The following is a 13,414-nucleotide window of genomic DNA, read 5'->3' as shown; positions in this document are numbered from 1 at the left end:
CTGAGGGGATGGAGGGATGGACTCCGGATCCCAGGAATGGACTCTGGATCCTGGGAATGGACTCTGGATCCCAGGGATGGACTCTGGATCCCGGGAATGGACTCTGGATCCCAGGAACGAACCCCAGACCCTTGGGATGGACCCCAGATCCTGGGAATGGACCCCAGATCCTGGGGATGGGTCCAGATCCTGGGAATGGACTCTGGATCCTGGGAATGGACCCCAGACCCCAAGGATGCATTCCAGATCCCAAGGATGGATTCCAGATCCCAAGGATGGACTCCAGATCCCGGGAATGGATCCCAGACCCTTGGGATGGACCCTAGACCCTTGGGATGGATCCCAGACCTTGGAATGGATCCCAAACCCTTGGGATGGATCTCAGACCCTTGGGATGGGCACTTCCAGGGATGGGGCAGCCACAGAATTTCTGGAATGCTTCCAGGGATGGTCCCATCCCAGCGGCAGCTCTTGGGACAGGACATGGAGCTGCTGGGCTGGAGGAAAACCGGGAATGAGGCTGGGAGAGGCTCCCGGGCATTCCCAGCCCTTCCCACCCCACAGCTCCTGAGGGTGAACCCGGGAAATCTCATTCCTGCTTCCCACCTTCCAATCCCAGCGGGACGAGGGTTTCCTGAAGGATGGGACCGTCCTGTCACCTTGGGGACCTGCTGGGATCCAGCACATCCCACCCAGGGATCCACCGAGCGGATCCCAGGAATTCTCCCTCGTGGTGACTCCCAGGACCCAAAACTCCTCCGCGTTGTCCTTCCCGAGCCATGGGGCACTGGGAACAATCCTGGGATGCTGGAGAGGAGCCTGGGGACCTTCCCAAGCTGCCACCGCCCAATTCCAGGATCCAGGATCCGGAGCTTGGGATGGGCGAGGATTTGGGGAGAAGGAGCAGGGCCCCCCCAGGCAGGCAGGGAATGGCTCGGCCAAATCCAGCCGGGAACAGGACGGACTCACCCAAGGACATCTGGAGCTGGGACGAATCCAGCTGGGCACGAGGCCCCAGGAATCATCCATGGGATGGGAGGAGAGGGGAGTTTGGGGTGCCAGGAATGTGTCAGGGCTGACAAATCCGGTGCTGGCCCTTGGGAAGGGGTTTGTTCTGGGATAACGCGGCTCCAGGGCTCCGTGACGGGTCCCACCCTTGGTGGCTTCATCCCAGAGCAGGTGACGTCATCCCCATGGGTGGGGAGGGAAAAGTGGGATCTGAGGAGTGGGGAAATAGGGAAATATGGAAGCAATTGGGGCAGGGTGATCCCAGCATCCCAAAAACAGGGATCGGGAGCCTACGAACTCCAGGGATGAGGGAAAGCACCCCAGGAGCTGTTGGTATTCCGGAGGGATGGATCTCCTGGGGATCCACGTCCATCCCCTCCGGCGCAGCAGCTGGAAAAGGGGAACAAGTGCCTTGGCACCAGCCCTGGCCTTGGAATTCCAGCTGGAATTCCATCTGGAAGCACCGGGAATGAGCAACAGCCCGCGGGGTCTCCGCAGGTGGAAAATGGGACAGGAGCTGCTCCCAACCTCCTGCTCCCACTGGGATCTCCTGGGCTTCTCCATGGCGTTCCCCCTCCCTGGCACGGCATTCCCAGAGCAGCTGCGGCTGCCCCTGGATCCCTGGAGGTGTCCAAGGCCAGGCTGGGAGCAGCCTGGGACAGGCGAAGGTGTTGGAGTTGGAACGGGATGGGATTTAAGGGCCCTTCCCACCCAAACAATTCCGGGATTTGGGAAGGGCTGAGGGTGGGAAAGGAGGAGAAGATGGGATGGGGGAGGTTGGGTTTTCCTGGCATCTTTGAGGGAACCTTGGGAGCTTCCTTCCAAACCATGGATGGGGAATATTTGGAGAGCCCAAGGGGGTGGAGACACCTGAGCGGGGATGGATTTGGGTGGGTTTGGGACCTTCCCAACCGGAGAGACCTGGAGGGGCTGGAGCGTGTCCAGGGAAGGGAACGGAGCTGGGGAGGGAATGGAGCCCCAGGAGGGGCTGAGGGAGCTGGGAAGGGAATGGAGCCCCAGGAGAGGCTGAGGGAGCTGGGAAGGGAATGGAGCCCCAGCAGGGGCTGAGGGAGCTGGGGAGGGAATGGAGCCCCAGGAGAGGCTGAGGGAGCTGGGGAGGGAATGGAGCCCCAGCAGGGGCTGAGGGAGCTGGCAAGGGGCTCAGCCTGGAGAAAAGGAGACTCAGGGGGGACCTTTTCCCTCTCCACAACTCCCTGAACAGTTGGAGCCAGGTGGGATTTGGGATCTGCTCCTGAGAAACAAGAAAGAGGATGAGAAAAGGGTCTCAGGCTGTGCCAGGGAAGGTTTAGTTGGATATTGGGAACAATTCCTTCATAGAAAGGGCTGTGAAGGATTGGAACAGGCTCAGGGCAGTTTGGAGTTGAGATTAAAATCCACATGGTCATGGGGGGACACGGATCAGTGGTGGCAGCCAACTGGACTCCATGACCTTGGCAAGCTTTTCCAACCTCAACAACTCCACTGGAGCTGTTCTCCAGCTGGAGAACCCAGGGATTCTCCAATCCCTGACGGGCTGACCCCCCAGAGGAGCGCGGGGACCACTCCCGGTCCCACCACTCACCCCGGATCACGGAGATGTTCCGGAGCGCCACGGAATGCTCCCAGTCCTTCATGCGCAGCTCCTCGGTGACGTTGTTGAGCAGGGCCAGCTCCAGCCTCAGCTGCCGCTCCATGGCCGCGTGCGCCGCCCGCATCCTCCACGCGTCCGCGCTGGCGTTGCCCAGGAGCCCCTGCAGGTCCCGGAGCCGGGAATGCTGCACGCGGACGTCGTAGGAGAAGCTGCGGTTCATGGAATCCACGGCCCCGCCCAGCACGGCCACCTGCTCGCCCAGGGCGTCCAGCCGCCCGCCCAGGTGGCCCAGGAGGTGCTGGTGGTGCTCCAGGAGCAGCCGGCTGCCGTTGGCGTCCACCCAGAGCCGCGACAGCTCCAGCTGGGCCGCGTCGCCCTGCTGGGCCAGCGCGTCCCGCAGCCGCGCCAGCGAGCGCTCGGCCTGGCCGGCCTGGCCCTGCAGGCCCCCCAGGAGCCCCTGCAGCCGCTGCAGCGAGCCCGACAGCAGCAGCAGCGCGTCCGAGTGGTTCTGCAGCAGGTCCTGCAGCCGCCAGACGTGCTCCAGCAGCTCGGCCCTGGGCGGCGGGTGCAGCAGCTGCAGCTGCAGCTGGCGCAAGGTCTCGTTGAGGCGCCGGACGTCGCCCAGCAGCGCCTGCAGCTCCTCGGGGGACGCCTGGGGCCGGGACACTGCCGGGAGGAGAGCGCCGGAGGTCAGGAGGAGCCCTGGGATCCTCCCCAGAGGACATTCCCGGCTCCTCGGGGCCTGGAGGGGGAATTCCCAGCCCAGGAGGTTCCCCCGTCATTCCCTCCTGGAATCCAAGGCTGCGGAAGGAGGTTGGGGCTGGAGGATCCTGGAATGGTTTGGGTGGGGAGGAACCGTGGCGCTCGTCCCGTTCCACCTGGACAGGGACACTGCCTGCCATCCCGGGGTGCTCCAAGCCCGTCCAGCCTTTCCTGGGACATTCCCAGGGATTCTCTGGGAATTCCAGCTCAGCGGGAATTCCTTCCCAAGATCCCACCATCCCAAGCTCCCCTTTCCCACTGGAAGCCATTCCCTGGTCCTGCCCCTCCAGCCCTTGCCCAAATCCCAGCTCTCCTGGAGCCCCTTGAGGCTAGAGAAGTGGCTCCAAGGATTCCCTGGATCCTATTTTTTTCCCCCTTGGAGCCGCATCCCAAATTATTTATCTGCTGGGACAGAATTCCAGCCTGGAGCCATCCCGGCAGCTCCAGGGAATCCCGGAATGGTTTGGGTGGGAAGGGACCTCCAATCCCCATCCCAACCCCGACACCTCCCCCTCTCCCTCCAAGCCCTGTCCAAGCTGGAATCAGGTTCTTCCCGGCACCTTCCCAACCCCTGTTCCCGAATCCCACAGTTTATCCCGGAATTCCGGCTGGGATTCTCCTCCTGGCATGGGACGAGGCTCGGTTCCCTCTGCTCATCCCAGTTTGGATGTTGGGGAGATCTGAGGGACTGGGGGGGCTCAGGTGGAACAGATCCCGCGGGAAGGATGGAAAACTACAGGGGAAAACATTCCCTGGGGAAAAACCTCGGGAAATTTGGGATTTTGTTGTTATTTATGAACAGCCTCGAGTTTTGCCGGGGAAAGTTCAGGTTGGAATGAGGAACGATTCCCTCACGGAGAAGGTTGTGCAGGGGCTGGGTGGGAATTCCAGGCATTCCCAAGGGGCTTTGCCATCGAAATTTGGGAAAGGGGAGGCGGGAGCCCTGGAATGTGCCGGGATAATTCCTGCGGGATTCAAACCCGTGTGGGTGTGGGGATCAGGGGAATGGTTGGGCTCCAGGAGCCCAAGGAATTTTCCAACCTCATTCCATGAAAAAGTTGGAGATGGGAGTCCCAGCCAGAGGCTCAGAGGCTTTTTAGTGGATTGGGGGGATCAGGGGTCGGGATACAGGAATGGGAATTCCCAGGGGCCACCAAACTGCCCGAGATCCATGTGGGAAACTCCAGCTCCGGAGAGGAAAACATCCCCTTCCCGCTGGGGATTTAAAAAAAATTCTTTTGGGGTTTTTAATGGGGTTTTTATGGGGTTTTTGGGGGATTTTTTTCAAATTATTTGGGGTTTCTTATGGGTTTTTGGGGTTTTTTTTGGGAGGTTTTGGGGGATTTTTTTGAATTCTTTGGGTTTTTTTATGAGTTGGTTTTGTGGGTTTTTTTTTTTGGGGTATTTTTTTGGTTGTTGTTGTTGTTTTTTTGTTTGTTTGGTTGGTTGGTTGGTTTTTTTGGTTTTTTTTTTTTTTTGTTTGTTTGTTTGCTTTTATTGGGGTTTTTTTGGGTTTTTTTTTGGTTTTTTTCTGCTGGATCCCGAGGTGTCTCCTTGGATTTGTGGCGCTGCCCCTTTCCCACGGAAGGTCGCGTGGCCCCGGCTGGATCCCAAACAAATCCCGGCCAAACCCACCCCAAAACATCCCAGGACAGGTCGGACGGGGCTCGGGGCAGCCTGGGATAGTGGGAATTCCCTGTGGAATTTGAGACTTCCACCTCCCTCCCCAGCTCAAAATCCCAGGACTCGGCCGCGTCCAAATCCAGAGGCTCGGCTTGAAATCCCAAAATTCTAAAATTTTGAAAGAAATTTGAAAGCTGAGTTTGAAAGCCACAACCGTGGAGATGATTTCCCTGATTTGCCTGGGTGGGGGTGATGGGGTTTGGGGATTTTTGGGGTTTTTTTTGGTTTTTTTTTGGTTTTTTTCCAAATTATTTAGGGTTTTTAATGGTTTTTTAATGGTTTTTAAATGAGTTTTTTATGGGTTTTTGGGGGTTTTAGGATTGGTTTTTTTTGTTTTTTTTTTTTTTTTGGAAGGTGGGGGGCATTCCAAATTCTTTGGGGTTTCTTTTATGAGGTTTTTATGGGGTTTTGGGATTTTTTTTCCGAATTCTTTGGTTTTTTTTTGTTTTGTTTTGTTTTGTTTTGTTTTGTTTGTTTTTAAAATTTTTTAAATGGGGTTTTTATGGGTTTTTGGGATTTTTTTTTCCGAATTCTTTCCGGTTTTTAATGGCTCTTTAATGTTTTTAATGGGTTTTGGGGGGTGTTGGGATTTTTTTCCATATTCTTTGGGGTTTTTAATGGGTTTTTAATGTTTTTTTTTAATGAGTTTTTGGGAGTTTTGGGGATTTTCTGCTTTTGGTTTTTTTTTACAAATTCTTTGGGTTTTTTAATGGTTTTTTATGGGTTTTTACAACAACATCCGAAAAATGCACGGCGAGGAATCGGCGGGAGAGGCTTCGAAATTCCAGGAAAATCTTCTCCGGCCTTTCCCAGCCCTCGGAGAGCGGCCGGGGGATTTGGGGATGGAAAAGGGGGGCTCACATCCCTTCCCCCCACGGATAACGGGATAAATTCGGGAATGGGATGGATCCATGGAGGGGATGTTTCCTGGGAATGGGCAGGAAATTCCCAAATTTCTGCCAGGAAAACCCAGCTGGGCGGGACTGACGGGGTTTGGGGGGTTTTGGGGTTTTTTGGGGTTTTTAATGGGTTTTTTATGGGGTTTTTAATGGGTTTTTGGGGTTTTTTCCAATTTTTTTTGGGTTTTAATGGTTTTTTCATGGTTTTTTGTGGGTTTTTGTGGGATTGTGGGATTTTTTTGGGGGTTTTTTTTTCCAAAGTTTGGGGTTTTTTTAATGGGGTTCTTATGAGGTTTTGAGGGTTTTGGGGATTTTTTGGAGGAGGGAGGGTTCCAAATTCTTTGGGGTTTTAATGGTTTTTAATGTTTTTTTTCATGGTTTTATTTATGTGTTTCTTATGGGTTTTTTGGGGTTTTGGGATTTTTTTCCAAATTCTTAAGGGTTTTTAAATGGGTTTTAAATGTTTTTGGTGGTTTTTTTTTTTTTTGTTTTGTGTGGGGTTTTTTTTTGTTCTTTTTTTTTTTTTTTGGTGTGTCTTTTATGGGCTTTTGGGGGCTTTTCAGATTTTTTCTGGTTTTTCTTTTCCAAATTCTTTGGGATTTTAAAATGGGTTTTAAATGGGTTTTTATGGGTCTTTAATGAGTTTTTGGGATATTTTTTGGGTTTTATTTTCCACATTCTTTGGGGTTTTAATATGGGTTTTAAATGGGTTTTTTATGGGTTGCTTATGGTTTTTTTATGGGGTTTAGGGGGGGTTTTGGGATTTTTTTGGGATTATTTCAAGTTCTTGGGGTTTTTTAATGGGTTTGTAATGGGTATTTAATGGGTTTTTTATGGGATTTTGGCTTTTTTATTTTATTTTTGGGGTTTTTTCCCAATTCTTTGGGGGTTTTTTTATGGCTTCTGGGGTTTTTTTTGTTTTTTCCCAGAATTTTTTTAGAATAACTAGGGAGTTTTAATGGGTTTGGGGTTTTTTTCTGATTGTTGGGGGTTTTTTTTTTAATTCTTTGGGGTTTTTTTATGGGGTTTTTGGCTTATTTGGGATTTCTTTGGGGATATTTTTAGAATTCCTAGGGGTTTTTTATGAGTTTTTGGGTTTTTGTTGGCATTTTTTAGAATTCTTTGGGGGTTTTTATGGGTTTGGGTTTTTTTGGGGGGGATTTTTTAAGAATTCTTTGGGGTTTTATGGGTTTTTGGTGTTTTTTTGGGTATTTGGGGGTTTTTTTTGGAATTCCTTGGGATCTTTTATGGGTTTGGGGGGTTTTTTGGGGGATAGATTTAGAATTCTTTGGGGTTTTAATGGGTTTTTGGTTTTTTTTCCAGAGATTTTTTTAAAATTATTTTTAGAATTCTTTGGGGGTTTAATGAATTTTTGTTTGTTTGTTTGTTTGTTTTAATTTAATTTTATTTTTTTAGAATTCTTTGGGGGTTTTATGGGTTTTTGGTGTTTTTTTGGATATTTGGGGAGATTTTTTTGAGTTCTTTGGGTTTTTTATGGAGTCTTGGGGTTTTTTGGGGGTATCTTTAGAATTTCTGGGGTTTTAATGGGTTTTTGAGTTTTTTCCAGAGATTTTTTTTTTAATTTTATTTTTGGAATTCTTTGGGGGTTTAATGGGTTTTTGTTTTATTTTATTTTATTTTATTTTATTTTATTTTATTTTATTTTATTTTATTTTATTTTATTTTATTTTATTTTATTTTATTTTATTTTATTTTATTTTATTTTATTTTAATTCTTTGGGGGTTTTATGGGTTTTTGGGTTTTTTTTGATATTTGGGGGGATTTTTTTTGAATTCTTTGGGATCTTTTATGGATTTTGGGGGATATCTTTAGAATTCTTTGGGATTTTAATGGGTTTTTGGTTGTTTTTTTTTCCCGAGATTTTTTTTTTATGTTTCTTAGAATTCTTTGGGGTTTTAATGGGGTTTTTTTGTTGTTTTTGTTTTGTTTTTTTTAAGAATTCTTTGGGGTTTTTATGGGTCTTGGCTTTTTTTGTTGGTCTGGTTGTTTCTCTTTCTGCTGGATCCCAACTTCCCCTCCCTGGGATGACCCAAAAACCCTCCCGGGCCGGGATTCCACGGAAGCTTCTGGAAGTTCCGGGGGGGGAGCGGGGCCAGCCTCACCTGCCAGGATGAAGATTCCCACCAGGATGAGGAGCACCAGGAGGTAGAGCCCCACCACGGAATATTTCAGCGCCGCCACCGAGCCCACCCGGCCGCGGCACGGCCAGGGCCGCCTCCTCGGGCCGGGATCTGCCGGAGGGAGCAGAACACGGATCAATGGGAGCCTTGGAATGCCGGGAATGCCGGGATCACCCCGGGATCCATCCCTGGAAGCGCCCGAGGAGAGGCTGGGCGGGGTTGGAGCCACCTGGGAATGGCGGGAATGGGGTGGGATTGGGGGTCCCTTCCCACCCAAAGCGTTCCGGGATCCTCTGGATGGAGCCAGGATGGGGTTCCCAGCAGGGAAATCCCGTGGGATGCAGCTCCAAGGAAATCCCTGAGCTCCAGAGAATCCTGGGAGTCGCTTCCCCATCCCAAAGGGGCCCCAGGAGAGCTGGGATTTGGGCAGGGGATGGAGGGCCAGGAGGCAGGGAATGGCTTCCAGTGGGAAAGGGGAGCTTGGGATGGTGGGATCTTGGGAAGGAATTCCCAGAGAATCCCTGGATCCCTGGAAGTGCCCAAGGGTGGATTTGGATCATCCTGGGATCATGGGATTGAAGGTCCATGGATCCCATCCCAAACCATTCCAGGATTCTGGGATCCAGGGTGCTCAGGATCCATCCGAGGGATTTTTATGGGATTCGGGGATGGAAAAGGGAAGGGAGACCCTTCCTGGAGTCCCCAATTCCCAGTGAAGCCCCCAGATGCCAAAATTCCTTCTCAAGGAGGAGTCGGGATGGGGATGGATCCAGTGCCAGGCTGGGAGAGCTGGGAATGTTCACTGGGATCAGGGAAGGATCCAGGGAATCCTTGGAGCCTTTTCCAGAGGCTCCAGGAGAGCTGGGATTTGGGCAAGGGCTGGAGGGGCAGGAGGCAGGGAATGGCTTCCAGTGGGAAAGGGGAGCTTGGGATGGTGGGATCTTGGGAAGGAATTCCCGGCTGGGCTGGAATTCCCAGAGAATCTCTGGATCCCTGGTGGTGTCCAAGGAAAGTTTGGATGGGCTTGGAGCACCCTGGGATTGTGGGAAGTGTCCCTGCCCATGGAATGGGATGGGTTTGGAGGTCTCTTCCCACCCAAAGCATTCCCTGTTGGATCCTGGCAGGAACACCGGGTTTCTGGGAGCAGATTTTCCAGCACTCCCATTCCAGCTCCAGCAGCTCCGCCTGGATCCGCCCTTTCCTAGATCCGAGTTCCCCCGAGGAGACACCAACGGAAGATGGAGGAAAAGCCCAGAATTCCCACCTGGAGCCTCCATCCGGGTGTTCTGTGCCTCTGGGAGCTCCGAGGCTCCGACCCAGAGCCCCTCATCCCGCAGGAGAGGGGAACCCCAAATCCAAACCTCCTGGATGGAGACAGCGCTGATCCACAGCCGGATTTGGAGATCCAAATCCAAATGAGATTTGGCAAATCCAGGAAAGCTGGGATTTGGGATCCCATCCCACGGCAATTCCCAGCTCCAGCCTGGGCCATTCCTGCTGGGATTTGGGATCCAATTCCCACTGGGATTTGGGATTCCATCCTACAGCAATTCCCAGCCCCAGCCTGGACCATCCCTGCTGGGATTTGGGATCTTATTCCCTGTCAGAGACATTCCCACTTCCACCTTGGCCATTCCCACTAGGATTTGGGATCCCATCCCAGGGCAATTCCCATTTCCAGCCAAGCCCATCCCTGCTGGGATTTGGGATCCCATCCCACGGCAATTCCCCACTTCCAGCCTGGGCCATTCCCACTGGGATTTGGGATCCTTCTGGGATTTGGGATCCCATCCCAGGGCAATTCCCAGCTCCAGCCTGGACCAGTCCCACTGGGATTTGGGATCTCATTCCCGCTGGGATTTGGGATCCCATCCCAGGGCAATTCCCAGCTCCAGCCTGCCCCATCCCCGCCAGGCCCAGGTGGGCTCTCGCCCCATCCCAGTGGGATCGAGCTGCTCCCTGGAATTCCGGCGACGGAACCCCTGGATGGGGGGATCCCAGAATTCCAAGGACCCTTTCCCTGGTCCTCCCCGAGCTCCAGGGCTGTCCCCGCGTGTCCCTCCCGGGAGAACAGGGATGCCTGGAAAAGCCTCCAGCCGGGAAGGGGTTACGGTGGGCGGATCCCGAAACTCTGGAGCCCGGGAATGAGCTCTGGGATGGATCCCGCGGGAATGCGGCTCAGGTGGGACCCGGGATGCTCCAGCTGGATCCCATCCCCCGCTCCCCGCCCAGAGTTCCTGGGAAGGAGCCGCGGGATGAGGAGGGCGCCGATGTTTTCCTGACTTTTGGCGCTTCCAGCGTCTCCCGGGACAGCCCGGGAGGGGCTGGCGGCGCGCCCCGATCCACCCACTCCCATTCCCGGCCCTTGGAAGCGCGGCCGGCAGCGTTTGCCCGTGGACAGGGCCGGGATCCAAGGAAAAGCGAACATTTCCTGCCCCTGCCCAGGCTCCGGGGAGCGGGAGGAGGAAAACAACCGGGATTCCGGGATTCGGGGTCCCCGAAACCCTGGAAAAGGCGCGGGGACGCCGGTCCTGGGCCAGCAGGAGGATTGGATCGCGCTCCCGATGGATCCTCGTCCCTTCCCGCGGGAGTTTTCCATGAATTCGGGCGGGATCCGGGTGGTCCCACCCTGGGGGGTGACGCTGCTCCTGCCCCTTCCCAGAAATCCCGCTCCAGAGACCTCTCCCCTGGGAATGGGGTGAGCCCCGCCTTGGGATGAGCCCCGAGAATTCCAGGCGGAATTCCATCAAAACCCCAAAGGCAGGGAGGGGATTTGCTGGGAATTCTGGGATCAGTCCTGGGGGGGCTCCGGCTCTTCCCTCCCGGCTTTTCCAGCGGTTTCCCACTGGGAAGGGATGGGAACAGCAGGATTGGGAAGAGACAGGAGCAGAGATTTTGGGAATGGGATCAACACTCAGGGAGTTCCTGGATAGGGAATTCTCCGCCCGGATCCAAAGCTGTCCCTACCCCCACAGGTCCCCTTGGAGTCACCTCCATGAGCTCCTTGCAACATTCCCAGCAGGAATTTATCTGGAGCTGGATGTTCTCAGGTCAGCCAGCTCTTCCCCATCCTGGGAATTCCTTCCCAAGATCCCACCATCCCAAGCTCCCCTTTCCCACTGGAAGCCATTCCCTGCCTCCTGCCCCTCCAGCCCTTGCCCCAATCCCAGCTCTCCTGGAGCCTCTGCAAAAGGCTCCAAGGATTCCCTGGATCCTTCCCTGATCCAGCTGCACATTCCCAGCTCTCCCAGCCTGGCACTGGATCCATCCCCATCCCGACTCGTCCTTGAGAAGGAATTTTGGGATCCAGGGGCTTCACTGGGAATTGGGGACTCCAGGAAGGGTCTCCCTTCCCTTTTCCATCTCCAAATTCCATAAAAAACCCTTGGGATGGATCCTGACTGTCCTTGATCCCAGAATCCTGGAATGGTTTGGGATGGGATCCATGGACCTTCAAATCCCATCCCAGGGACACCTCCCACCATCCCAGGCTGCTCCAAGCCCTCTCCAACCTTTCCTTGGACACTGCCAGGGATGGGGGAGCCGCAGAATCCCTGGAAAACCTGGGCCAAGGCCAGGACACCCTCCCCGGTGCTGCTCCCACCACGGAATCCACCATTCCCAGGGGCCGGAATCCCGGCTGGAGCCCGGAGCTGAGCGCTGAGCTCATCCCGGACTCCTGTGCCCATGAGCAGCCACATCTGGAGCTCCTTCCCCAGGAATCCCAGCTCCCGCGGGCTCTGCGTGCTCCCCGCCGGGGGGTCCCGGGGACATCCCGAGGTGGATCCCAAGGTGGATCCAAGGGGGATCCTGAGATGGATCCTGAGGTGGATCCGGGGGTGGATCCAGAGGCAGATCCAGAGGTGAATCTGGAGGTGGATCCATGGGGTGGATCCTGAGGTGGATCCTGGGGTGGATCTGGCCATGGATCCAGGGGTGGATCAGGAGGTGGATCCCAAGGTGGATCCTGTGGTGGATCCCAAGGTAGATCCTGGGTGGATCCAGAGCTGGATTATGGGGTGGATCCCAAGGTGGATCCTGGGGAGAGCCTGCAGGTGGGTCTAGAGGTGGACCCAGAGGAGGATCCTGGGGTGGATCCAAGGGTGGATCTTGGGGTAGATCCAGAGGTGGATCCAGGGGTAGATCCAACCCCACGTGGATCCAAAGGTGGATTCTGAGGCAGAACCAGGGGTGGATCCAAAGGTGGATCTGGAAGTGGATCCAGACATGGATCCCAAGGCAGATCCCAAGGCGGATCCCGAGTGGATCCAGAGGCGGATTCCAAGGTGGAACCAGGGGTGGATCTGGAGCCAGATCCAGAAGTGGATCCACAGGTGGATCCTGAGTGGATCCCGAGGCGGATCCGCGCTCACCATCCTCGCAGAGGTTCAGCTTGGAAAGGCTCCGTCCCTCCAAGGGCTCCTCCAGCACGGATCCGTTCTCCCGCTCGGAGAAGGTGTGGAGGTCCACGGCCTTGCTCTCCATCCTGCTGGAGGAAAACGGGAATGTGCCACGGGGCTGGGCCTCGGCACATCCCAATCCCAATCCAAACCCCAATCCCGACCCCAATCCCAATCCTAATCCCAATCCCAATGCCAATCCTAATCCCAATCCCAATCCTGGCTCTGGCATTGTGATGGGGCAGGTGCGACCCCACCTGCAGCTCCGGAATCCCAAAATCTGCAGGCCACAGAGCTGGAGAGGAGAGCTCGGAGCTGCTTCGGGGCTGGGAGAGCTGGGAATGTGCAGCAGGATCAGGGAAAGATGCAGGGAATCCTTGGAGCCTTTTCCAGAGGCTCCAGGAGAGCTGGGATTGGGGGAAAGGGCTGGAGGGGCAGGAGGCAGGGAATGGCTTGCAGTGGGAAAGGGGAGCTTGAGATGGTGGGATCTTGGGAAGGAATTCCCAGCTGGGCTGGAATTCCCAGAGGATCCCTGGATCCCTGGCAGTGTCCAAGGCCGTCTGGACGGGGTTTGGGGCAGGCGCAGATCCATGGATTCTGTTTCCCCTGGGAATGTTGTGCCGCTGGGGTTTGTCACCCCCACCCCCGTTTCACCAGCAGCACTCCCAGCTCCGCTCCCACTTCCAAGGGGAAAAACCATCCGGGAATTCCAGAGGGGCTCTCAAATCCCCCGCAGGAACGGGAATGGGGAACGGGGCAGGAGCGTCCCGGGGGAAGCGGGATACGGAGGAACAGAGATTGACCCGGGAGACCGGGACAGGAACCGGGACTGGGAGAACTGGGATAGGAACTGGGATAGGAACTGGGATAGGAACTGGGACTGGGAGAACTGGGATAGGAACTGGGACAGGGGGATCCAGGATAGGAAC

At 54.5% G+C, this 13,414-nt stretch overlaps 1 protein-coding gene across 1 annotated transcript in view; it reads right to left on the bottom strand.

The window, feature by feature from the left end:
* SCARA5 (scavenger receptor class A member 5) overlaps positions 1-12,576 on the bottom strand; it is a 28,101-nt gene extending 15,525 nt beyond the window's left edge. Inside the window, exons 1-3 of the mRNA XM_064411468.1 lie at positions 12,459-12,576; positions 8,068-8,196; positions 2,591-3,265 (exon numbers count right to left, since the gene is read on the bottom strand). Of these exons, the coding sequence (XP_064267538.1) occupies positions 2,591-3,265; positions 8,068-8,196; positions 12,459-12,570 (916 nt within the window). The 5' untranslated portion in view covers positions 12,571-12,576. The remainder of the gene's footprint in view (positions 1-2,590; positions 3,266-8,067; positions 8,197-12,458) is intronic.
* Positions 12,577-13,414: the final 838 nt, after the last annotated feature.

Source organism: Passer domesticus, chromosome 3 (genome assembly GCF_036417665.1).
Source record: "Passer domesticus isolate bPasDom1 chromosome 3, bPasDom1.hap1, whole genome shotgun sequence".
NCBI lineage: Eukaryota > Metazoa > Chordata > Aves > Passeriformes > Passeridae > Passer > Passer domesticus.
The sequence above is the reverse complement of the archived record's forward strand: the minus strand, read 5'-3'. Positions and strand labels throughout refer to the sequence as shown.